Genomic DNA, 26,037 nt, shown 5'->3' on the forward strand with positions numbered 1-26,037 from the left:
TTTACAATCACCTAGAGAATGCTCTTGGGAAACGAATTCGCATCGTTAGACACCCCTTATGTATACTAAACTACGTTCCTAAACTTTCAAACTCACGTAACTGTGATGACACTGCTTATCAACGCATTGTGCACCTGGCCAACAAGGTAAACAGAAAAGGGGAGAATGCGTTGGTTCTTCCATGACTGGTATCAAGACGTTCCGTTCTCCGCATCACAAAACGGGACACAAGCTACCGCGTTAAGGCGAGCGGTAGGTCTGTGCAGGGACCACACTCGGAAAACCTGGAGTCCGCAGGAGGTGCAGTCGTTCCAGTTGCTCGGGCCGTCCCCCCCCCCGCCACCCCGCAGGGACGTGTGCGGGGAGGTAACGCGTCTGCGAAGGTCGCGCAAACGAGTTTGCCGTCAGTGCCAACTGCCTTGATGAAAAGGAACTTCAGCCTCCTGAAATGAGAGCGGAGCTCAGGCTACATGGGGGGAGCCCTAAGACGCGTTTGGGGCGCCCGGCAGGCTCCTGGCGGGGCTGCCCGGCTGGCGGTGGGGGCGGCGGGGTCCTCCCATCCGGCCGCGCCGAGGCCCGCGCCGGGCCACCGCTGCATCTTCCGTGATTACCGTGCAAGTCGTGAAAACCGTGGGGCGGCGAGCAGCTCCCGGCCGCAGCGGGGCGCCTGTTCCGTCTCTCAACCCGCCGCTGTGCTGGCCTGTCCTCCCTTTACGTCTCTCTCCCTCACTCCCTTCTTCTTGAGAACGCCAATGCTTTCTTCTCCAGAGTCAGTCCAGTTTTTAATACAATTCCCTATAAATTCTCTGCGGAAATGTAGTTTACAAAAAGGACGGGAAGTTCTGACGTCAGCCTGGTTCTGACGTCACGTGGTTCTGATGTCACGCGGTTGTGATGTAGGCCTGGTGCTTACGTCACGTGGTTCTGACGTAGGCCTGGTTCTGACATCACATGGATCTGACGTCACATGGTTCTGGCGTAGGCCTGGTTCTGACGTCACGTGGTTCTGGCGTCGGCCTGGTGCTGACGTCACGTGCTTCTGACATAGGCCAGGTGCTGACGTCGGCGTGTTTCTGACGGAAGCAGCGAGGGTGCACGCGGGGGCGCTGTGTCCGCCCCCAGGACCCGGCTGGGGCTGCCCTGGCACTGGCGGGGACCCCTCCGCGCGGGGGCGCTGCCCGTGCCCGTCCTGGAGCCCGGCCTCCTTGCAGAAGGGCGTGCGCAGACGCTGCGAGCGCCGACCACGCGTGCGCTCACGGGGAGCGAACCCTTGGAAAGGCCGAGTCGGACCCAGCCAGGGCCACCTCGTGGCCTGGAGGACAAAGCAGGCTCGGGGCCCAGGTGTCCCCTCCCCCCCACCGTGCCGCGCTGCCTCCAGGCCGGCGGCAGGCCCAGAGGACCTCTCTGCCTGCAGCCCCTCGCCTCCCCCCAGCCTTAGGGTAAACCCTCTGATCTAGAAGGTTCTGATGCTGCGGTAAGTCCCAGATCGCAAACGACGATCAGTTCCCACCCGAACTGATCCGGGCGGTCAGAGCAGACCCAGAAACACCAGGAGAGGAGAGTCGGGGGGCGCTCTCGGGAACCTGAGTTCGAATGCAGTGCCTGCACGAGTTGGACGAAAGCCCAGCGCAGGGGAAACGAAGGCGAAGGGAGGAGCCGCGTGCGGACCCCGGCGGCCCCCTCTCCGCGAGGCCTGCAGTGGGGCGGGGCGCGGGCCCAGTCGCGCCGGCCCTGGGAACCGCGGGCTCACGGCCAGGTGGGTCTTTTTTCTCGGACCTGCATACGGCACTGCGAGTATATTTTCTTTTACGATTTTCTTCATGACATTTTCTCCAGCTTGCTTTACCGTAAGAATACACCATAGAATCCATGAAACACAAAATACGGGTTGACCGACGTTTACGTTATCGCTCAGGCTTCTCTGGCCGCGGGGGGGGGGGGCGGGAGAACGGAGTTTTGCAGTTGTGAGCACGGGAGCGAAGTTTATTCCTGTGTCATTATTCACGTTTATTTCCCACACGGACGGCTGTAGCCCTGCTGCTGCCCACCCCCGGGGCAGGCTGTGTTAGTTGTTAAGATTTTGGAGGGTCAGAAGTTCTACTGGGAATTTCTGACCCTACTGCATTGGGGGGGGGGTGGCGCCCATAACTCCCACGTTGTTCAAGGTCAACTGCAGTTAGATTTACAGAGAAGAATTTTTAAAAAAATGCAGCAAGACTGTGAGCTCATTCCCCGGTCAGGGCACATATGAGAATCAACCGTGAGTGCGTGGATAAGGGGAACCGTAAGTCGATGTTTCTCTCTCTCTCTCCCTTCCTCTCTTTCTCTAAATAGTAATAAGCTAAAAAAAATTAAATATAGCTTCCCTTTGTAGTCTTATATATTACCTATTAGTTTTTTAAAATCTTGAAATTGAATTTAAAAGATCCCCTCCTGTAACACACACGACTTTAGGGCAGACGGCAACCTCCCCGTCAGGACCCCCCGCCGCCCCCCCCCAGGTCACGCGGCTGGAAAGGAATTCCGTGTCCCCCTCCCCCCGTGTCCTCCGCGCGGAAGGGGCCCGGGCTCACCTGCAGAGGCGTCTGAGCGGCGGGGTCTGGCCGGATCCTGCGGGCCGGCGGCAGCTCCTGGGCGGGCGGCGCCGGCTCTGCCGGGGAGTGGGATCCGAGGAAGTCCGGGGTTCCCGCGCGGTTTTCGGAGGGAGCCCGGACCGCAGCGGCAGCGGCAGCGCCGCCGCCCAGGCCCGGGCTACTGTGCGGGGACGAGGCTCCGTCCCCCAGGCTGAGAGAGGGGACGTCCTCTCCGGTGAGCTCCGTGCAAGAGTCCGGCAAGGAGACGTCGTCGTCGTCGTCGTCGTCGTCGTCGGGCACGGGGCTCCGCATCAGGGGCCAGGCGTCCGAGAACTCGCCGGAGACGGACAGGGACCCGAAGAGCGCCGGCGTGGGCTCCCCCCGCGGACCTGCGTTCCTGAGCACGCGCGCAAGAGACCTTAGCGTGGTCCGTGGGGGCCAGAAGCCCCGCCACGGAGCAGCATGAGCCCTGCGTTCACGTTTTCTAGGGGAAATTAGCCTTTTACTAAGTCACGATTCTAGTTGTTACAAACCAGCTTCGGTGTAAATAAGTCCTCCATTGACTTTAAAACTGAATTAATACACGTCCTTGTAATCAGTGTAGTTACACTTCGTACAGTGTCTGAAACGTGGTTTCTTGGGTTTTAACTGAATTTCAAGGCTGTTCTAAAATTCCATGGGCACAGGACATGTTAAAAATTACTTGCAGATGACAGAAGTGTCACGAGTCATGACTAGAAGGCAGAAATAAACTGAGTGTGACAAAAAGTGTTGCACTGGGTATTAGCAACCCTGAGGGACTTACCTAATTCCTGCCAAACACGCGGGCCCTCCAACGACCAGAAACCCTTCCCGACATTAAAAAGGGAGGCCCCCCGTGAGCCATTTTCCAGCGTTTGCTCGGAAGCTGGTAAACGAGACCTGCGCCTGCCCGCACGAGGGATTAGCACATGAGGTCGCTGCCGAGGTGCCCAGTTACCTCTCCTGAAGAGCGCCGGCCTTGGAGTGCGCCCTGCCCCCGAGCGCCGCCGGGTCGAGGCTGCAGGTGTCCTCGCAGCACAGGGACGGCACCAGGCGGACGGGCCCTGGGGGAGCAGCAGAGGCGTGAGGCCGGCGCTCTTTCTGGGGCTGCCCTCTCCCACGCCAGCGCAGCCTCGCGCCCGAGCGTGTCCCTAGTCCCCTCTGGGTGACTTTGCGGGGGAGGGGGATACGAGGCTGCACTTTGTTCTCTGTTGTATCTTTAAAGGAATGGTGAACCACCCGTGATGAACCTGGAGTGGTCAACTTCAAGTTCATAGAGACAGCAGGCAGAGTGGCGGCTGCCAGGGGCTGGGGGAGGGGCGGGGGGCGCAGGTTTCTGGTTGGGAGGAGGGACAAGCTCCGGAGACGGCTGGTGGGGACAGTCGCACAGTGTGAACGAGCTTAGTCCACTGGACTGTGCACTTAAACTTATTGAGGAAAAGATTTAGAAATGAAGAGGTTAGATAAGTGTAAAAATAAATCTTCCCCAGCCCTGTAAACCAGAAATAAACACTGTCAGTATTGGGCGAATGGCTTATTAGACGTCCCTCTATACATACACGTAAACATATAATTCTATGTAGTAAAACCATAAACGCACTGAAGCATACAGCTAAACACAAAGACACACACACACAGAGAAAAAGACCTGAAGTAATTACACGTTGACATGTTCATATGTCTGTGTATGCAAACTTAAGGCGAGGATTCCCTCTCATAAACAGGAGAGTACCAACATGACAAACGCGTGTCGCGTGCTGAGATGCAGCTGCACATCGGTGTCAGCAGGATGGGCACCCCGCTCACGGGCACCGAGTCCCTGGCACGGCAGGCCTCGCCTTCCCGAGCTGTCTGCCGCTGCGGCCGCGGGGGCCGGCCCGGGCTCTCCGCCACTGTGCTCCGTGACGCGGGTCGCGCCCACTAGGGCATTTCTCCAAGCTACTTAAAAGCAAAAGGCGCCGCCATTCCCTATAGACACGGCTGGTGCTGGGGCTCAGCCGGAAAGTACGAGGTGGCCTGGAACTGCTTTACATACCGAGAGGGGGGAAGGCGCCGAAAGAACAGCGGAATGCGTTGGCGAGCCCGCCTCGCCGGCCTGGCACCGGCCAGGCCCGGGACAATCTGAGCGCTGAAATGCAGGGTGAGAGCACGTGACCCTACGTAGCCCGGGGGGCGGGGCCCAGGCGTCCACACTCATCCAAGTGAGTAAATAAACACTTACACGCGGAAGAAGGGCAAGTTCCTCCTGACCGTAGGAAGCCAACTAAAGAAACGCAGAAAGAATGACGGAACTAGGAAACCTGCCGGTGTCAACCGCCGCAGCAAGGACTGACCCGGGGGAGACTCGCCGGAGAACGCGGGACTCGCGAGCAGAGGCCTGGAGGAGGTGGGTGTTCACACGATCTCAGGGGATCCCCCACGAGGGGTGACTACGCATTGCAGAGGGAAGAACAGTAGTTATGCAGCAGAGAAGGGGTGCAGGTGCCACCCTAACAAAGCGGCTCGAGGTCGCCTGACCAGCGCCTCGTGGGTGTTTCTGAGTCTGCTCATCGCCGAAGGTCAGAAAACCCAGACGGGGGTCACTCTACGAAATCACCGGCCTGTGCTCGTCAAAAACGTTAGTGTCATAAAACACCAAGGGAGATGAAAGAACTGTTCCAGATTAAATGAGAGTGGAGGGAAGAGAACTAAATACAACAGTGTTATCTGGGATTTCTGTTGCTACAGAGGACATTATTGAGATAATTTTAAAATCTCATTGTCTGCTGTAGATTACATAATAGCAGTAGACATAATGTTAATTTCTTGATTTAACAATCCTGCTGTTATGTAAGAGGATGTTCTTCTTCTTCTTAGGAGATAAACACCAAAGTATTAAGGGGTGAAGGGGCAGGGTATCTACAAACAATTTTTAAATGGCAAGTGAAAAAAAAGTATATATATGTTTATGTACAGACACACACAGTGTGTCTGTACATATACAGAATATTACAAAGCATGTATTTTACATATATGTATACACACACAGCTACCATACTTAGACATAGAAATGATAAATATCGAATGAGATAAACGCTAATACTTGGGGAGTCTGAGTACAGCGTATGTGGAAGTTCTTTGTCCTAGTCTTCCAACATCTTTGTGAGTCTTAACGTGTGTCCAAACGGAAAGCTAAAAGCAGGAGGAAGGGAGGGAGCCGCATTCGGGAGGAGGCGGTTTGCGAGGAAACCTCCCCGCGCCCAGCGGCAGCGTGGGGCGGAGGAGCATACTGTTCTGTTCTGGTCCGTCACGGGGACAGGAGGCCAGGCGGCCGGTGCAGCTGACTTTCTCTCCAGACACAAGTCTGGGTGAGGCAGAGTCTGCCAGAGCTCTCTTTTATCACATTTAAAATTGGAGCTCATCTCTCAAGAAATGGTCCTCCGCCACCCGAGTCTACGCCAACGTCACCGTCCAGTGTCTGCCTTGTGTCGAGGAGGCAGTGCCTGGGCGTGGGTGTGGGGCGTGGGGCGGGCGGCCGTCTCGGGGTCTGTGTGGGCATGGGCACAGGCGAAAGGGGACCCCACGCAGCACAGAGGCCTCACATGTCACTCTCAGACCTACTCCTGCAGTGGAAGACAGTCGTGGCCAGCAGAAAAACATTCTGTTGAAACCTCCTCGTTTCACATGTCAAATATTAGGTGGAAAAACCCAACTCCTGTAATCTCTTGAAAGATTGGACAGTGCCAAGGGGATACGTCCGTCTCGTTGGGACACGCCTCACGGAGAGAAGGAGGGACCTCAGGGTGCTGTTCGTGTTGCTCCAGGGGCACTGGGACCACTGGGCCTCGAGGCAGAGGGGTGCGGCCGGGGCTGGCCCCCTCGAGTCTGGCTTTGTGGGGAGACGGGCCGTGCGGTTGGGATAGGAGCGGGGCGAGTGCGGGTGCGACCTCGAGTTCATGCATGTAAGTGCCGAGGGAAGTCGGCATGGCCCTCGCCCACGCTTCCCGTGTCAGAAACCAGCTCCCCCTGCAGCACTGCCCTGAACGCCCGTGTCCGTCCGCGGTCCAGCAGGCGGTGCCGGTGTGCGGGACGCCGCCCCCCTCTGCCCCGAGAAGCCCCGTGGCGGCAGCAGCGTGGCTCCCTGGGCCTTTGGCGTGACCCCGCCGGGCGGGAGGGGTGCACACTCGTCCTGGGCACAAGCTTGCTCACGTTCGGACTCATCCGACTCAAAAACAACAAGGGCAAACCCGCTGAAAACGTTGCTGCAAACTTCTAGGATTTTTTTAAACAAGGAGACTGTTTTCTTTTTCGTATTTAAGAGACGTGCCGCACGCCACACCTTCGAGTGTGGTGGAGAACGGTAACTATGTAGCGAGATGTGCGAACGATAACTGTGTGGCGAGCGGTGCGTTAGTTGAGCGGAAACCAAGCGGGCAGCCGCCCGGCTGCGGGACAGGCAGGGGCAGGTCTCGCCTCCGCGACCCCCCCTCCCTCCGGCCCAGGGACTTACCGCAGGCCGGGCCCAAGTCCCGGTGGCACTGGCAGCGGGCTCGGGGAGCGGACTTGTGCAGCTGAGGCCGGTCGAAGCAGGACAGCTCGGAGCCGCTGTACTGAGCATCCTGAGCTCTCAGGGACCCTGAAGGAGGGGACAGTCCCGTCAGTGAGGACAGGCCCCTCCGGCAGGACTCCCCTCCCAGCGCCGCCCGGGCCCAGCGCGACCCCGGCATTTGCGTTGTTGAAGAAGACGACGGCTGTGGTCACACCTGAAAACACTCCTCCTCAGATGGAGGCACAAACAGGGTGTAATTTGTCAAGAAAAAATCAAAACGGGGAGGACTTATGTCGCCAGGACTTGGAAGGATTTTTATTTTTTTGCCTGTGGCCCCGGGGACATCCCTGCCTGTTCCACGTCCTTATAAAGCATCAGTGCCACCCGCCAATCAGTCTGCTCCCTCGGGGCTCCTCTGGGACCAGGGCCTGCGTGAGCGGTCGTCAGGGGCCCTCCGTCCCTCTAGCCCGCAGGGGCCCGCGAGGACAGACGCGTGTCCCCAGCGCTGAGAAGCGGAAGGAGCCCGGCCCCGGACTTACAGCTGGGTTTCTTCTCCATCAGCTGCCTCTTGCAGTAGATGGTACAGAGGATGAGCAGGGCCAGCAGGACGGTGGCCAGGGCACTGCAGATGACAGCGGCCAGCGCCGTGTCCCGCGGGCTGGAGGCCGCCGACGGGATCCTCACGAGGTTCACCTTGCTGGTGCCTGGAAACCAAGGGAATGGGGTCAGCCCCCTGGGAGGCCCCGGAGAGAGGCCCGCCCTGCCCGTGGCTGTCCGCACTGGATACATCGTTGCATTAAATTGAACCCAAGATGTCACTTGGAAATGTGGTGACAGAGAAATAAGAGGAGCAGAGCTCAGTGGGAGTTCGCAACAAACAGCCTGACTTAATCAAGATCCCGTTGCTTGATAAGCAAGATTAAGCAAATTAAGAAAGTACCATATTTTGTTCAAATGAACGATAAAAGGATTATACTAGGATTTGCATCTTTTTCCTAAGGAATCATCCTGGTCTTACTTTTCAGGCACACCCAGATATGTGTATGCATTTTTTCTTTTTTGGCTTGGCATGTCTGTTTGCCAGCATCTGAGGTGAGTAAACATTGGCGTCTCTTCTGACATCTGTATCTAGAACCGAACACGGTCTTCCTGCCAGACCAGTTCCCAGACATCCTCGGGGGGCTGTTTCCAAGTCCGGGCTCCGAACTGTTCTCGCTGACTTTCCTTTCTGAACAAAGAGCGCATCAAAAAAATGCAGTCCAGCTACGCGAGCGTTTTCCCTTTGTTGAGCAACACTGGAACGTTTGTTTATAAATACAGAATTTCCAGCTTGATTCCTTCCTTTTAAGTTCCCTCCTGGAACGGCCCTGATTACCAGTCCTGTCACGACTTCAGCGCCGGTGAACCGGGGAGGAGCCCCGGGGTGGCCCCGGGCCTGCTCTCCCTCCTGGCTGGCGCACGTGAGTCATCGAGGTGGCTTTATTGGAAGCAGACCCCACCCCTCCAAAGTAAACGTTCAGGTCTTTATTTCCCACCCAGCCAAGTTGTACCGAAGGGCTACGTAGCGAGTGTACGTAAGGTGAAAGGTGAAAGGTGAGAGGACACCCTCAGAACTCCAGCAACACGTCCTGCGCTCCCCAGTGGCACCCACAGCTGCTCCCTCGGGGCCCTGCAGGGTGGGGCTGACTCGGTCTCTCAGAGCAGCTCAGAGCCGCAGACCCTCCGACCCCCCAGGGCCGCCTTCTCTGGGGGGGGGGGGGGGCAGCGCTGACTCCGCCCACTTCTGTTTGCCTCTGGGCGGCCTGCTCCTCACCATTCTGTTCCCTTTCTCGGCCTGTTCCCGGGTTCGCTGGGCAGAAACCATGGAGAGATTGTCAGATGTCCCTCTTGGGGCCGGGAGGTGGGCAGGGGGAGAGAACGGGGAATATAATCACAGTCGACCCTTGTCCAGTACGTGCGTGAACTACGTATATTTGGGGTTTTCTCAGTAAGTGCCCGTCCTGTTTTGGGCCCACCCTTGGGAGCCCGCGGAGGTGGGGGGGGGGGGGGCTACTGCATGCCTTGACGTACAGCTCCTGTGCACGCGGGACCGAGCGTCTGCAGACTTGGGGGTCCACAGCGGGGTCCGGGAAGCCAAAGCTAAGTTTTGAGGGAATCAAAAGTTATATGAGCCTCCTTTGGAAAAGTGTCTTATTCAGGCAGGTCCTCTGCCCATTTTTATTTTTATCCAATTGCTTGTTTTTCTGGTGTTGAGTAGAAAAAATTAAGAATAGAGTTACCGTATACCCAGCAATCCCTCTTCTGGATATCCACCCGGAAACCTGGAACCACAAATCATCCGTGAAGGCGCAGGCACCCCCGTGTCCCCGTGTCCGTTGCAGCCCTCTCTCTGCACCACACCCGCGACGCGGAGACATGGGTGTCCTCCAGTGGGGGGCCGGGTGGAGAGGACATGGTCCGTGTACAAGCAGCAACAAACGAACATACACGCAACAGCTGAACACCTCACAGGGTCAGGTCCTGACAGAAGGGGGGTCAGCAGCGGGAGGGGGGCCGAGGGGAGGGTGGGGAAGGTCCAGGAGGTCAAGTTCATGCTGAAGGGGACTAGACGTGGTGGTGAGTACTCAATACAGGATGCAGATGTCATATTATAAAGTCGCACATCTGAAGTGTACACGTTACCAACTGACATTACCCCAAAACATTCCTTAAATTACAATTTACCCGCGGATTTTCAACTGCATGGGAAGTGAGCTCCCCCCACCCCACCGCGTGTGTGAGGGTGGACTGTACTCAGTCTCAAATTTGGAGCACTTAGAAGTCTTCATGCTAAGGTTTATTCTCATAGTCTTACATGATAAGAGTCATTGAAATAATAATTTCCTTTAGATTATGAATAGGCATTGCTCTCTATTATAAGACATTTAAAAAGGTAGATTATAGCCAGTGTTCTAAAACGGTTCCAGTTATTCCATTCTCTTTTGAATAAGAGTAGGAAAGGTCCGAATCTTGCAATTAACACCTCAGCGATATGAATCAAGGCCTTTTCTTGCATTCTGTAAAGCTTTCACCGGAAGATTTTTCTGAATTCCTTGTAACACAAGAAGTGTGTAATTAGAAAAGTAGAAACTTCTGCAAGCCTATATAAGCCTATCAGTTCTTGGCTCTGTGAGTGGGATAAGGTAATGAAAGAAGGAAGGTCATCGATCGTTAGTAGTCTGGTGCTGACCGACCACTGTTACACATCAAAGGACTAGAACTAAGACTGCAGTGTCAGCATTTTAAGCACAAAGAATAGTTGCTCTTAATTGCACCTGGCAGGGAGGAAGCAGAAACCGGCCCAGCTAAAGTACCGTACGCAGTAACAATCCGCAGACCCTCGAGGTACGGGGCTCACGGGTGCAGAGCGCGCCCCGGCCGTGCTGCCCACGGGAACCTGACTTTACTGAGGGAGGAGCCAGCCAGCCAGCACACACGCGCCCCAGAGGCCTGGCCGCCCCCTTCTGGGTGGCGCTCTGGCCTGGGCAGCCCCCGGAGCACGGGGGGCATTGCCTGTGGGCCCGTTTAAGCCCTTTGCTTCTGAAGGATGATGGGTGGGTAAGATTTTAAGACAGATACACGTTAAAGACTGGAAAACTCTTTGGTTCTACTGCCGGCATTTAAACGATCTCGCCTTACTGCAAATCATGGCGCGGAAAAAGACCGGTCTTGGTGGACAAGCTAGTTTGACTTAACGTATTGGCGAGGGGGGCTCCGTGGCAGGCAGACGGCACCTTCACCACTCGGGGCTGCCCGCGTGGGTGGGGGGGAGACCCCCTGGCCCCGAGGGGCGTTCGTGACCAAGGAGATGCACTGACCCGTGGGAGTCACACCCGCTGCCGTGACCCTCCACCCTACGCCTCCCCTCCCACCGTGACTTTGCCTGTTGGTTTCGCCTGGCGGGAATCACACCCTCGCTCGGAGCGGGGCGCATGGTGGCGGGCAGGGGCGTCTGTGAGGGCCTGCATCTGGCCAGAAGCCGGCAGAGCGAAGTGAGGGGGAAACTTGGCAGCTTCTAACTCCCATCCGCATGGCCGGCCGCACTTTCTGACTCGAATCACTAACCAGTGTGGCCACAAACACACTGATTTCAAAAAGGAAGGCCGAAGCCACCCACCCCGTCTCCCCTGGGTGTGCACAGGCAGGGTGGCGACCCCCGTCCAGCCGAGATGGGTGCTTCCCACTGCAAACCCGTCTGACCTGTGTCTCCGGGCAGCTGAGCCCCCTGCTCCCCGGGGGGGCAGCACCGCCCAGCACTGTCTGCCGCCCGCTCGCTGCTCCGGGGCTCGCGGGCTGGTGGGCCAGAGCCCCGTAAACACCCACTGGGAAGGCTGGTCCTTAGCAGCGTCAGCACAGAGCTCTGTGGCCCCGCCAGCACTATTCTGGTTGGGTTCTCGGTGGGGGCGGGGGAACCGCAGCGGCAAGCTTTGTTCTGACAGCGACAGCGACAGCGAGGGCTTTGTATCTCAGCTGTCGGGACCATAGCGGCTGCTGCGGCACATCCTTCCGCCCCCAGCTGGGCGGGCACGCTGCTTTGAAGACCTTCTTCCTGCGCGCTGGGGTCCCTCTCCTCCTCTCCCTCCCTCCGGGGACTGCCACCTGGCCCGGGCTCGGGCTCGTCACCTCCTGCCCAGCCGCAAGGCCCCCTGCCTGGCCTGCGTCCGGGCCAAACACACGGCGGTGGCTGAGGGGCAGCCTGTGAAATAGAGACCAAGTGCGGACTCGGAGCGCCACACCCGTCCGCGGTTCGCGGGGAGACCCCGGGGCCAAGGGCGGGAGAATCTGCCCCGGGTGGGGGTGGGGCTGGGGGTGGGGGTGGGGCGGGCGGGGCTGCGAAGGGCACTGCCCCGGCACCGCCTGAGAGCGCCCCGTGAGCAGCAAAGATTTTTTTTTTCAATTAATCATTGTTCATATACAGTTTTCTCCTTTTTACTTCCGGGTGCCTCAAGGGCACAGCTCAATACTCAATATTAAAGATTTTTTAAATACTCTTTGCGCTTGGCTTTGGGTTTTATTTGTCAGTACCTAATGTGAGCGCCTCTATCCGGAAAATGAAAATGCAGTGTATGGATAAGGCACTGAACGGGACGGTCGTATTTCTTCTCAACAGGACACAAGAAAAGTGGCAGGCGGAGGAGGGAGAGAGTCCCCCAGTCTCTTGGGTGTGCGGTCCCGGCTGGACTGCCCCGAGACGCCCAGCGAGACGGGGGGGGGGGGGACACGGGCCGCCTGGGTGCGCTGGGGCTGGGCGAGCAGAGCAGAGGGGTCGGGGTGTGAGGTGGCCTGCAGGCCCTGGCCGGCGGGCTGGTTTGGTTGGAGCCTCTTCCTCGCACAACCGAACGGTTGGGGGTTCGGTCCCTGGTTGGGGCGCCTGTGGGAGGCAACCGACCAAGGCTCCTCTGTCACCTCGATATTTCTCTTTCTCTCTCCTCGCCCCCCCGCCCCCCCCCCAATAAAACCTCCATACACAGGCCTGGGAGGCAGGGAGAGTGATTTGAAGGGCTGGCGGAATCCCCGAAGTTCAACCGCAACACGGAGGCGGCTGAAAATCACGGCAGCGGAGACGCGGTAAATTATATACCTGAGTTCAGTCTCCGCGGCTCTTAACCCTGCTCCCAGGTCGCACGGCCTGGTCATCTGTTTGCCACCCGGACCGCGTAGGTCAAATACCACGGGCGTGTCTTTAAGCGCAGAAAGAGAGGGGAAGGGAGGGAGGGCCCGAGAGGGCAGTTGTCCCGGGACAGTGGCTGGGGAGGCGGGGAGGGGACCGGCGGGGCCCCCAGGCGCACGGGCCGACCTGAGACTCACCCCCAGCTGCTGCCCGGAGAAAGGGCTGTTGGGCGAGAGTGCGAGCTCATTACTCTGCATTTCTCTTTGGCACTGGGTGGGGGTTCTAAGCATAACCGCGTGGTATGTTAATTAAGATAAACACCCCAATTAACACTGAAAGGGTTAGAAGCCACAAAATGGCAGCAGACTGTCTACGGCGTTTTCCTGCAAACGCGATAAAGGAAGAGGATTTTTCTTCCCGCTTTCAAGGATGTTTTCCTTCTTTTTATTACCCTGAGGTCCTAGAAGGCCTTGCCGTGTTTATCTGATGGAACAATGAGGCTTTCAGGCTTCTGCACCGAGAGGCGGAAGAGACGCCGTAAAAGAAACACATTATTATGGCCTTGAACATCTGGGCCGGAGGATACACAAGCTCAAGAATAGCTTTGCTTCAGTGGGGACCAGCAGACAAGGCTGCCATCTGGGAACTGAAACAAAGACGGGGAACTTGGGCGGCTGCCCTCGGGTTCCTGCAGGGACTCCGCTTAACCCCGCGAGTGCCGGCCGGGTGGAGGGTCCTGGGCCCCTGCTCCTGGGGGAGCGGGCCCGGCCCGCCTGCCCGTGACTGTGGGGGAGGCACGGTGGGCCGGGCGCCCTCTCCCCAGGGGCGCCGCGTCCACTGTCCTCAGGCTCCCTGCCATTAGCAAAGGCGGTAATTCTTATTTACCCCACTGCAGCATTAAAAGAAGTAATCTTCTGTGAAATTATCCTAAGATGATGAAACTCAAGTGATTTCCACCCACTCGCTACCTCCTAAGGGGGAAAAAGATGGTTTAATAAGGCAGGGCCCACACTGACAGGCAAACCTGGGCTCTGGCTGTGGCTCTGGCTGTCTCCTGTCCCAGCAGAGTGGACACTGCCGTCGGTACTTACAGCGTCACAGGCGACAGAGCTCACGGCAAAGGGCGGACCCCGGGGTGAGGTCGGCAAGAACACGCTTTTCTGGAGGTTTGGAAGATAAAGCGGATTCGGAATTCAGCCAAAGGTTGATCCCCCTTTTCTTTGTATCCTCACCCGAAAATATGCCCACTGATTTTAGAGAGAGAGGAAGGTGGGGGGGAGAGAAACTGACGTGAGAGAGAAACTCAGCAGCGGTCGCCTCCTGCACGCGCCCCGACCGGGGATGTGCCCTGAAACCCTTGGGTGCACGGAGACACCCCGACCAGCTGGGCCGCCGGCCAGGGCCAGGCGTCTTTTCTACATTATTAGGATCCTTATCTGGTGCATGGAACAGCCGGGGCAGACGTTAAATAACGCGTCTGAAAGCTGGGTGTTAGGGCCGGGACTCAAACCCAGAGCCTCCTGGTGGAGAAGGTTACACGAGCTAATCCGCCAGAAACGCCGCGTGGACGCTGACCCGTGCGAGGGAGACGAGACCGCCGTGGAAAGGGTCCTTTCCGGGGTGGTTCGTGTCAGAAGTTAGAAACCACCCCCTCTACCCCCGCTGTGATCTGTGATGTCATTTCTCAGATCCCGGTCTGTGTCCCCGCGGCCCGGACAGGGTGGAAACCGTTGACGACGAAGTGAGACCTACGCTACGGTGCAACACCTCACGCGAACGTCTTCCAAGTTCGTGTGCTGCCCGAGTTCAGGGGAAAAACCAGCCAGGTGCCTCTGCAGCTTTCTTGGCACCACACAGAACGAGCAAAGCACAACAGATACTATGTTATTAGGACTAATAATTAAGTAAATTAAGTGCATTTCAATGAAATTAAACTAACGAAACTAATAATTAACGCCGGGGAGAAGGGTGGAAAGCCGTTCCTCAGAGTGTGCCCATTTATTGTATCCGCAACATCGCTGCGTTCAGCTCGCCGCCTGGCTTCGTCCCTGGCTCCCCGCCAGCCTCGTCTCCACGGCGGCCGGGGGATCTTTGGAAAACCTCAGCCCGACCGTGTCGTCCCTGGGGTTCACGTTTTCCGTGGCCCTCAGAGTGAAGACCGGTCCTTTCCGAGGCTTTCAGCCCCCCGGGCCTCCACCCCGCCCCCAGGGCCGCCGTCCCCAGTCACTGCGCTCCGGCCTCCGCGGGTGTGTGGCTCCCTCCTCCCCTCCCCCCTCCTTCGGGACCCTGCCCTGGGCTCCCTAGTGCAGGCCTCACCCCTGATCCCACCCACACCCGCACGTGGGAGCACTGGAGCATCAGCTCCTCGCGGACCGGGAGTGTAGTCTGGGCCCGTCCCCTGCGGGGTCCTGGGGCACGCCTCGGCCCTCACAGCAGGCCTCCCAGCAGACACGGGTCAGGGGGCCAGAGGCCCCACCCCCTGCAGGTAACGTGGACGCAGGTGACAAAGGCCTCCCTGGCACGGCTCGCTGAGACCTGGGCCGGCCACAGCGCACGCTGGACGAGCCCCACCCCCCCAGTCGGCCAGCCCAGTCCCGGGACCCCCAAAAGGTGACAACGTTTCTCATTGTGAAGAAAAGCAGGACTCCCAGGACCACGAAGACATTTTCTGGAAACCATTGATTTTCACTGACTTTTCTTAAAAAGTGTGATACTGAAGACTTTGCAGAAAATCATTTAAAGACACAATTCGACCTTTAATACCACAACCCTTTGGTCTCTGGATAGAAGATAAACCATGGGCAGAAAATACTAAGATACACATACACAAATTTTAAAAAACGTAACACAACAGAGAGATGTCCGAACCACACCCTCCAGACAGTTGGCAGGAGACAAAGGGAAGCCGCCGCGTCCACCCCCACGTCACTGTGGGACAGGACTGCCCTTCTGGGGGCGCAGATGGAGCTTTTCCGGCCTCGCTGGGGAGATGACCGCACAGGCGTGTGTGCGAGACGCCTGTCCCACTCACTGGACCGCACACTGGAAACGGTGCATCTCCTTGTGTGTCAGTCATACTTCAGTAACAGCAGAAGATTATTTTGCGACAGTTAAAAAAGACGCACTTTCTCCCTTTAATTATAACTGTATCTATATTACGCAAAGATGTTTCTTGAACATTTAAGAGGATGGTGGCTCTCTCTTCCCTTCCCAAAATCACGTTGCTCGCCCTCAGTGCCCGTCCTGAGTGGCTGAGGCAGGAAGGGGCCAGGCACCATCTACAGTGAAAGACGAAAGGATCCTGCGCCCCGGGCCCCGGCGCTGGGTTCTGGTCCCCTCCGGAACGTGGGCGCACAGAGGGCAAGAGCTGGACCCCCGGCAAAGGGTGCGCCCCGACACTCGAGTAAGAGTAAATGTTCTGTGCACTGAAAGGAGTGATCTCGCCCTGGCCGGTGTGGCTCAGTCGGTTGGAGCATTGTCCTGTAACTGAAAGGTTGCGGTTCGATTCCCGGTCAAGGCCCATGCCTAGGCTGCGGGTTCAGTCCCCGGTCCAGGCGTGTATGGGAGGCAACTGATCGATGCTTCTCTCTCGCATCAACATTTCTCTCTCTCCCGTCCTCTCTCTCTAAAAGCAATGGAAAAAAGTGTCCTCAGGTGAGGATAAAAAATACTGGAAAAAAAAGTAAGGAGTGATTTCCAAGCTTAAACTGAGAATCTCCACTAGAGGTTTGGCATAAACTGTTGGCTGGCTTTTCTCCACATACGTTTGTTTCGAGCATTTAATGGGCACACACCAATCACTGCCCCGTTCGCTAAAGGCCGCAACCCTAATGAAACAGGCCTGCTGGGTTCTGTGTTTTTAAAATAAACTGTGCTTCATCCAACGTTCATTTAATTTAGTGACGGCCTTTAACAAACCACAACCTGTTTCTTCGTGAGTCAATATTTAAACCAGCTCACTGACCATAAACATCGAAAGGAGACTGAAGATAAGGGCAGAGAAAAGTGAGATTTACAGCCGACTGGGTAATAACCAACGGCTCCCGTTCTCGGAGGGCCGGTCACCGCCTCCGGCCTCCAGCCGGCGGCCCGCGCGGCCCAGGGGGGCGAGGACCCCCGGAGCGCCCCCAGGCCCCAGGCACGCGGCCACCCGGCTCGGTCAGGCACCCACACCTTCCCTCCCTGGGAGCCAAGGCAACGGCTTACAGACACTGAGCGGTTCCGTGCAGGGAGAAACGAATGAATGCGGAGCACACGAGTCTAAGGAACTGTCTTAAGAATTTTGTATTTCTGCCCCGGGTGGCGTAGCTCAGTGGATTGAGCATGGGCTGTGAACCAAAGTGTCACAGGTTCGATTCCCAGCCAGGGCACATGCCTGGGTTGCAAGCCATGACCCCCAGCAACTGCACATTGATGTTTCTCTTTCTCTCTCTCTCTCTCTCTCTCTCTCTCTCTCTCTCTCTCCCCCCCCCCCCACCCCGTTCCCTCTCTGAAAATAAATAAATAAAATCTTCAAAAAAACTTTATAAAAAAATAATTTTTTATTTCTATGACTTCACTGCAACCAGGGCTAAGTCACTAGACAACCCTGCGAAGTGGGGTGCCGGCAGCACACGCGCTCCCTGGGGGCCCAGCCACTGAGACCGCCCGGCTCCGTGCTCGCCGTCCGCGGAGACGAGGGCCTCGCCCCGACACAGTTCCGGCATACTGTCGGGCGACAGTTGCTTTACCTCGATGAGCCGATGAGGTTTAGAAAAAGATTATGTTCAATGGAAATCATTAGGAGATAAATTATACGTTTTCTGCCTTCTTACAGAGATGACAACAGACGTGTAACCCGATCGCCCCCCAGCCCCGGCCCTGCCCGGAATAATACCGAGAACTGTAATTACCGTCCTGAGCGGCATTAGGGGGGAAACCTCAGGGCCGGCCGCGGGGCCGCACGGGTGTGTTTGCTCTGCGCTCGGCGGCACAAAATTACCGCGTTGGGAGCTCTCGCGGCGGCAGCCTTTTGCTGGTGTGTGACTCCTCCTCCCCACAGCCCTCCGGCTTCTGGGATGCGTCCTTGCTGCCTCCGTCCCTCTGCCTCTCCCGGCTTCTCCCCTCGCCCCCGCCCCGCACCAGGGCGGTCTGGTCTGGCCGAGCACGCAAGCGTCCGACCAGAGCCCAGGGGGCCCCACGGAAGGGCCCACAGATGCCCCTCCCTGCAGACTACCCTGGACCTGGCTCCGCAGAAGACCGCGGCTTTGGTTTCCACAGAGCCACCTTCACTAGTAGCACATTTGTCTGTCAATGCAATGCTGAAATATTGACCGAAAGGTCGAGTGGTGGGAAGGACGAGCAGGGAGCCATAGCGAGGGGAAGGCAGAGGAGGGCGGCAGCCCCCGGAACCAACCCACGGCGCAGTGAGAGCAGGAGGAACCTGTGCTCCCGATGTCTGCTCTGCTCTCTGCTCTGCTCTGCTCTGCTGGGGAGGACTGGCTTCGCCCTCTGCCTGCCACCAGCCCGGGGGCTGTTTTGCCAAGCTCCCTGTGATCCCCTGTCCTCCTGTTCCCCCGCCCCGCCCCCCAAGGCCCAGCAGGAAGGAGCTCCGCTGCTAAGACTGTTCCTCAGGAAGCTCCTGTCTCTGGGGCCCCAGTGCTGCAGGACACAGCAGACCCCTGGCCGGGCACCCAGGGTCTGGACCTGAGGACCTCGGGCGACTTGAAGACCTTCGGGACGTGGAACCCCTGACTGGGACATCCTGGCTCGGGGGGCCCGTCCTGCAGAGGACCCCGTAAGCCCCCAGAAAGCCAGGCCACGGAACACCGGCGCGCTCCTCAGAGCTCCACCGCAGGGACGGAAGGACACGCCTACATGCAACAAAAATCGGACAATAATTCTCCCTGAGCGAAGGGGCCGGTGTGATTGGATGTCGTGCCTGGCGTCTGCGTCCCCTGGCACCGGCGTGCACTGTGCTCAGCTCCAGTGGGCGCCGGGCGCCCGGGGTGCAGGAACTGGTTTCTGCACTTCCAAGCCCCGCTGGCTGGGTCACTCGGGTGCAGGGGAAGTCACCCTGTCATTCACCTCTCCCTCCCCTTCCTCCTCCGCCTCGCCCCCTTGGTCTCCTCCTCTAAAGAAAACAGACGACTACTTATATTGGTATTCATTGCAAAACACTCCCAAAGTATTTCCTTTTAAATGTGTTTTGTTTTCTTTTAAGGTTTTATTTATTTACTTTTAGAGACAGAGGAAGGGAGGGAAGAAGAGAGGGAGAGAAACATCCATGTGCCAGAGAAACATCGACCAGTTGCCTCTTGCACGCCCCTGAACTGGGGATCTGGCCCACGACCCAGACATGCGCCCTGACTGGGAATCGAACTGGTGACCTTTAGGTTCACGGGCTGGTATGCAGTTTACTGAGCCACACCAGCCAGGGCTGTTTCGTTTTCTTTAAAAGAGGCATTTACCAGAGGCCCTTATTTTGAAAGAACTTAGCACTGCATGTCAAGAGACAGAAAATATTAATACCTCTGGACCCACAAACGCACCCAGGGCATCCACTGCTTAGTGTGCGGACACAGAAAGACCCCTCCCCCACAGAGGGGGACAGCAGCACCGGGGTGAGAGCAAGCGCCAGCACCACCGCGGTCCAAACACCCGTGCGGCGCTTTGCTCGGTGAATGTCAAGACCGTGGAAAAATGTTTAGCACGGGTGAACAAAAGTTGATGTCCCCAGTGGGAAAAGGATACAAAGTAACATGCACAGAATAATTACATTGGGTTTTTTTTTTGGAAATCAGCAGCTCGGGCAGAAGACAGGCAGAAGGAAACCCTCCAAAGGCTGCAGTTTGCTTTGTGTGCCCTGATGCTGGCGGTGTTTTCTGTCCCTCGTTCTCCCCCTTTTCTGCCAGACTTTAAAAACGATCTTGAATGCGCAAATGTGGCTTTTAAGAACTTATTGTGAAGTTACTTGGATTCGTTATCTAGCGACAAGCCACGTTTCCCTGGTAGAGCGGCCGTGTTTCAGGCACGCGGTGCACTCCGAGGCTGGCTGGTGCGGGACCTGCGGTTTCCTGTGCGTCGCGCCGTGAAATTCCTGCACGGGCTCCCGCCCACAGAGCTGCCTTCCTTCCTCCCCCACGCGGAGCCTTATCTGATCCTTATCTCGTCGTAATCGCCCGGCTTGTTTTACAAAGCCCCCGAGAACAAAGCAAACATCTAGGTTAAACACACTTAGAGAGGCTGGACGGGGTGGAACCCGCTTTGGATTTTTCCAAAACCACTTGTCCAGGACCACGGCGCTCACTCGTCCCGCACTGAGCCCACGCTGCCGAGGGAAAGCGGGCGGATTCTGCGTCTCCAGCCCGGCCGGGCCGGGGCGCAGCTCTACAATGTCTGGTGCGCTTCCGTCCGTCTCTCTTAAATGCTCCAAGTGGGCGCGTGTTACTTGCGGGGAAGCGAGGGGCCAAGAGGAGCAGAGCCGCAAGCGGAGAGTGCTAGGACAGGGTCCCTTGCATTCTCCTGTGGCTCAGAGAGACGCCGCTGGCCAGCCCTGGGCCCCAGCCTCCCCAGCCGCCCGCACGCAGGAATGCCTTCTCGGCGGCTGACCAAGAGGTGGCCCGTCCTTCCTGCTCTGGAGGGGCGGGGAGCCCAAAGCCCCGGCTGGCTGCGCACAGGGCACGCGGCCTCGGACCCCGGGCGGACAAACAGAACAGACTTCGGCCTGAGTAGGGCCCCGTTTGGCCTCCAGCCTAGCCATCCGGGGCGGGCACACACAAGTCCACCGCAGCCCCTTTCTAGGCGTCTTGCCCACCCCTGGGGGGATGAGCACCAGCAAGGCAAACACCCACGCCAGCTGCGCCATGAGGGCCTCCCGAGAGGGCAGCTCCCAACCCCACAGGGCACACCTGGCCGGGGCGGGGCCCCAGGCCGCGGGCAGAGGCGGCCGGCGCCAGAGGAGGGAGGGCCAGTGGGCAGCCAGTGGTTCCACGTGCACGCTCTGGCCGGGCCACCTCTGGACACTCCCCCTGTCCCCATCCAAGCTCTGCCGGCCCCGCACGGCTCTGCCCACCCTCCAGGGGGCAGACGGAGGTTCGAGGTGGTGAGGGAATCTGCCTGCCAGGACGCCCTCGGTCCAGGGCCTGGAGTGAACCCAAGGCATCCTGCGACGGGTCTCCCACCGTGTTCTGCTCTGCACTGCCGCCCCTGACAGACGCCAGATTGGTGAGGACGGTCTAACGCTGGGGCCGGCAGAAACTAGCGCGAGCGATCAAAACTTCTCTCTCGTTTTCGAAATCACACCTGCCGGCCGGTGCCTCCTTGTCTCTTATCCCACACTGGTAGGGCGGCCCCACAACCCCTGGCTCACAGGTCTTCTTGACCCCAGCCTCTGCTGCACGCCAAGCCCCTGGGCAGTTGCCTGTTCTTCCTCGAGACAACAAGTGCCCCCCACCAATGCCGGGGGATGGGATCTCAACATCCCCGGAGCATGGCACGGCGGGCGGGCCCAGGAAGGAGGGACAGGCCCTGCCCGCTGAGACACTCTTCTGGGCAGCCTCCGCTGGTTACGGGCTACTCCGCGCTCACAACAACCTGCAGGGTCGTGGCACCCCAGTTTTCGGGACCACACGGAGCCCTGGGCGCGTTAGGGAGGTCACCCGGCCAAAGGTCCACCAGCCGCAGACACCTGTGGGCCGGGGGGCCCCTGGGGAGGTTGCCTCGCTATGTTTCCCGTCGCTACTTCGGCGTGCTCCAGGTGTTGTGGAGAGACACAAAGGCGTGTGACATTCACTCAGAGTCAGTCTCGTGTCGTCAGTGCACACGGCCGTCCTTCTCACAACCTTGTCCGCAGCTGGCTGTGAGCCGCACACTTCGGGGGCGGCTTGCGTGTAGCCGGGGGCCGCGTCCCGGGCGGCCTGAGCCCGGCCTGCAGCCCGGGACAGCCTGGGAGGAGCAGCGTGTGTCACTGTCACCTCAGACTTGGGCAGGGCCCTGGCGGCCGGGACACCCACGCTTTCCGCTGGCCTCCCACTCTCTGTCATGGCAACCTCCAGCCCCTGTGCCTTCCAGCCTCTGAGCTCCGCGGCCCCGCCCGACCCCACCCGGCAGAACGCAGCGCGGCCTCCGCGGTGGCGCCCAGAGGCCCAGCAGCGCCGTCGCTGAGCGACACGCCCCCTCCCCCTGCCCCGCCCCCTCCTCCCCCAGGCGGCCACCTGAGCCTCGGACCCTTCTCCAGCCAACCTCGCGCGCCTGGTGAGCCTGGCCTCTCGGCGTGAAAACACGCAGATTACAACAGCGCCCCCTGGCCTGCGCACCGCGCTCCGCGGGCCACGTTCACGGGCAAAGGGAGTTGTCTAGAAGGGTCTCCAGCTCCCCCACGTGATCTCCTGGTTTCCTTCCACCTCGGCCTCCACTCCCGTTACTCTTGGGAAGGGCTCTGGGCCCTGTCACCAAGAGCTCCAGGGGGGAAGGTCACTGCCAGTGTCCACGGACCCCACGTGCGCGCAGCGTCTGACGCTGCGGCCAGGCTGCTGCCCCGGCTTCCCCGCACATCCCCGCACCCTCCGTCGGGTCCCCTTTTCCGCTCGCCCTCCTCCAGCTGACCCAGCTGCGGGCCTCCCCGCGGGCTCCTACGTCACCGCCCGCCACACCCCCCGCCCCCCAGCCGTCGCCGCTGCCCCTCCGCAGGCGTTGTCTCTGAGCACCGCTGCCGTCGGAGCAGTCAGTGGGCCACAGCCCCAGTAGACTGCCCCCCCCCAAGACGAGGACCGGGGTCTCTCTGCCCGGCGCTGCGTGCCTGGAGCCCATGCGTTTGTTCCACAGGTAGACGGAGCAGCCTCTGCCCCGTAGGACACGGGTATCTAACCAGATCCTGCCCTACAGGGGCCGGGTCGGGCCGTCCAGACCAGAGCGGTGCGGCAGGCCCAGAGAGAGGCCTACAGGCCGGGCTGAGCCAGCGGCTGTGCGGCTGTGCGGCTCTGAGGCAGGGCCCCGGGCTGCAGGGCTGCCTAGGGCCGCAAGCCAGGGCTGGCCCTGGGGCTCAGGGAGCTCCGGCCTGTCCCACCACGGCCTGTCTCCTTGCCACACACGCCACACCCCATGCAGCTGCGTGCGCCACTGTCTGACAGCTACCCAAGAGTCTGACTAAAGCAGGAGCTCCTCGCGGGGCAAAAACCGCCGCAGAAGCCGTGTTTTCGTGAATGAGCTGAAAAGCCCGAAGCAGGGAAATGAAAACACGAGGCGCCTTACATAACTTCCCCCCAAACGTCGAGATCTCCGTGGAGGAGACTGGTCGTGTTCTGGACGGATTCCCGGGGCTGCGCCCAGGGCAGCGCCCTTCCCTGCCCAGAGATAAGGGCGGTGGCTGAGCGAAGACCCCGGCCGCCGCTTCCCAGTCCCAGAGGAGGCTCTCTGTGCACCTGCAGTTCTGACTGCGAACCATCCTTGATTTTTCTTTGCTTTCTAGATAGTGTCCCACACAGAGAACTATACCGGTACATGCAAATTAAACTAGTTGCTTTTCTTTTCAAATTGTAACTTAATTAGGGCTTTACGAGATGTTAAAAGTTAAATGCAAAATCTACGTTTAAAGGCTAATTTATGATGTCCAAACTGAGCCAGATCCCCGAAGGCAAAAAAATTCCCATGCCTCAGGCTTATGACTAGATTATTAAACCAAAAAAAGAAAAATTAACCCAGCGCTTCCCAACTCGACCCTGGGCAACACTGATTCCTTCCCTAAGTCTTTCCCTGGCACTTCGGGAGGAAGAGCTCAGTCCGCCTTCCGGAGGAGGAGACGGAGGCCCAGCTGACTCACAGGCGTGGCCAGGTCGCCGGTTGTGATTGGCCAGAGACCAGGTCATTTTACGGGTGGTTTAGCATAAAGAGGCCCTTTCAGGATCTCCTCTGTTAGATTTTCAGGGTTCTCCTTAAATTGTGAACATTAAAACAAACAATGTACGAAAAAGTCTACATACAGTAGACTTCATCAGCCACGAGAGGAGAGTTGGGCTTCCCTTGGGGGAGCAGCGGAATGCAGGGGAAGGGGCCCACCCCTCAGAGTGCAGGCTCGGGTTCGAATCCCGTCTCTGCTGGTTTCCAGCCCACAGTCACAAGCCGTGGGCCGCTCTGGGCCTGGGCGTCCCCCTTGACCAGTGGGGCTGACGGCGCGGCACTGAGAAAATTCGGTAGAACAAACTGTCCCCCAGCGACTAATGCAGAATGGACATTCCCTGCTGCACTTGTTGACTGCAATGAGTTACTCGGTGAATGTTCGGATATTATAAAATGAGGGTAAAAACACGTTTCTATGAAAGTTAGAGTATGCTTTTTTTTTTTTTTTGCTTTGCTATCGCTTCAAATGAAGAGTGAAAAATAATGCATTTCTGGTAAAGGACATCATAATAGGGATTGCAGATCTCCATGGTGTTCTGGGAGACGTGGATGCCATGTGACCCTACCCAGTAACGCCACAGCTTTCCGTTAGGGCAGAGGAGGCTTCTGTCACAGAAAGATGCACCAGGACACACCCGCTGCTTTGCAGATGGGATCCGCACAACCCCTACCTCCACAGACCGATGCTCCCTGAGCAGCCATGAGCCACCCACGCTCGGGGTCCAAGCCCTCCAGCCTCCTCCGCCGGGACCCGAGACCTCCTGGGCACGGCGGGCACAGTTCCCCACGCCCTGCTCAGCAGAGACGAGCGTGAGCTGAGCGCACGAGGGCCACCTGCTGATTTCGCTCCTGGCCCAACACCTGGCCCAGCACCTGTGGGTTGTCACTGTGTAGGTTCGTCCTTAGGAGTCCCCCTCAAAGTCAATGCAGGTTCATACACAGAACTTGTAACGAATACCTTTTATATCTAAGGGGAAGGTATAGTCAGAAAGAGTAACGTTCCTGTAAATAGAAAAAGACCACTTTCTCATGTACAGGTATATTCCCACGACACCATGGGTTTCTCTCCTTACTTATTCGTTCAACCAGGAAAACAGAGGAGCAAGTGAATTGTTCGCTGAACAACGCGTTCATTAGAACAGGCAGTGCACGGAGAGGAGTGTGTCTGGACCGGCAGAAGGGATGCCACAGACAGCGTCTGGAGTCTGAGATGGGGACACTCGGGCATTCGTGGGGCCCTGGCGCAGAGGCAGGACCCACTAGGGGTCCGACCACCTGGCTAACTGGAGCGGCCCGCGCGCCATCTGGAGTGAAAGCCAAGTGTCTCCATGGAGCCCGCAGCGCCAAGTGTCCGTGTTTCCCTGGGAGCCTCCCTCCCGTCAACGGGCCGGTTTGCTGACGGGGGCGCTCAACAAAAGGGCTTTCTGTCCTGCCCGGAGCTGGAGGAAAGATCGCGCACCCGAAGCCCCACCGTAGAGAGAGATTTCGCTCCCTTTGCCGAGTGAACAAAGGGGTTTGTTTTTTTTTAAAGGCCAGGCGCCCTCAGCTGTGTTTGCGCGGCGCTCACTCACAGTGCGGCTCGTAGGGGGGAGGCGGGTCTCCGCAAGGCACACACTCCATGTCTTGGAAACCAACCAGCTTTGTCTTCCTGTAAAACCTGGGAGAAAAAGGGAAACAGTGCTCGTTAGCTCCTTCACCAAAGCGCGTGGTCGCAGTGAGCAGATTACAGGAATTACTGGCAGTCTCTTTAACCAGCTCTACTGTTTAAAAAAAAGATCCTCAAAGCCTGAACTGTGGCAGCATTTAGACAGCCAGCCTCGGAAAGCCCTCTGGGCGTGCAGGGAGCATTTAAAAAATACCCATGCCACTCAACCTAACTTTGTAGATTTTTTGGCCTCACTTTTTTTTTATGTTGGGAGGAGGGGTGCTGGTGAGGGAATAGGAAATCAATTTAAAGGATCAAACACCTTATAAATAAAGTGCTAGTTTTTAACATTTGAAATTCAGAGACGAAAATAGTCCAGTGGCCCGTAAAAGCAATGGGACAATGTGGGGAGGTGCTTACACAGTTTTGATATGGGGACGTCTCTCTAGGCAGCACGGGAAACGCACCACGGGAGCCGGAGCGGAAGAGAGGGACCGCTTTGAAAACACACACACTCGCAGAACGTGACAGACGGCCGGAGAGCAAAGCCAGCAAAGCATCACCGGCCCCGTTAACCGGCCAGAGAAAACAGAGGAATGGCTCTGGTCACAGCACCTCCTACAACCCCAGTCTGTGACACTGAACTGAAACATCGTTACAGTGAAAGGAACAACCAGGCAAAAAGCACTCATTCCCCAAAGAGTATCATTTCATCATTCCTAATTTTCATTATTAAAACTAAAAA

The 26,037-nt window shown here is 57.9% G+C and overlaps 1 protein-coding gene across 3 annotated transcripts in view; it reads right to left on the reverse strand.

The window, feature by feature from the left end:
* TNFRSF19 (TNF receptor superfamily member 19) overlaps positions 1-26,037 on the reverse strand; it is a 69,454-nt gene that overhangs the window by 4,528 nt on the left and 38,889 nt on the right. For all 3 annotated transcript variants that reach the window (XM_045839282.1, XM_045839284.1, XM_045839283.1), the window contains exons 5-9: positions 25,219-25,304; positions 7,662-7,826; positions 7,084-7,209; positions 3,553-3,658; positions 2,574-2,970 (exon numbers count right to left, since the gene is read on the reverse strand). In XM_045839282.1, the coding sequence (XP_045695238.1) occupies positions 2,574-2,970; positions 3,553-3,658; positions 7,084-7,209; positions 7,662-7,826; positions 25,219-25,304 (880 nt within the window). The remainder of the gene's footprint in view (positions 1-2,573; positions 2,971-3,552; positions 3,659-7,083; positions 7,210-7,661; positions 7,827-25,218; positions 25,305-26,037) is intronic.

The sequence above is a fragment of the Phyllostomus hastatus genome, unplaced genomic scaffold, assembly GCF_019186645.2.
Source record: "Phyllostomus hastatus isolate PE091 unplaced genomic scaffold, TTU_PhHast_1.1 phas_contig_29, whole genome shotgun sequence".
Taxonomy (NCBI): Eukaryota; Metazoa; Chordata; class Mammalia; order Chiroptera; family Phyllostomidae; genus Phyllostomus; species Phyllostomus hastatus.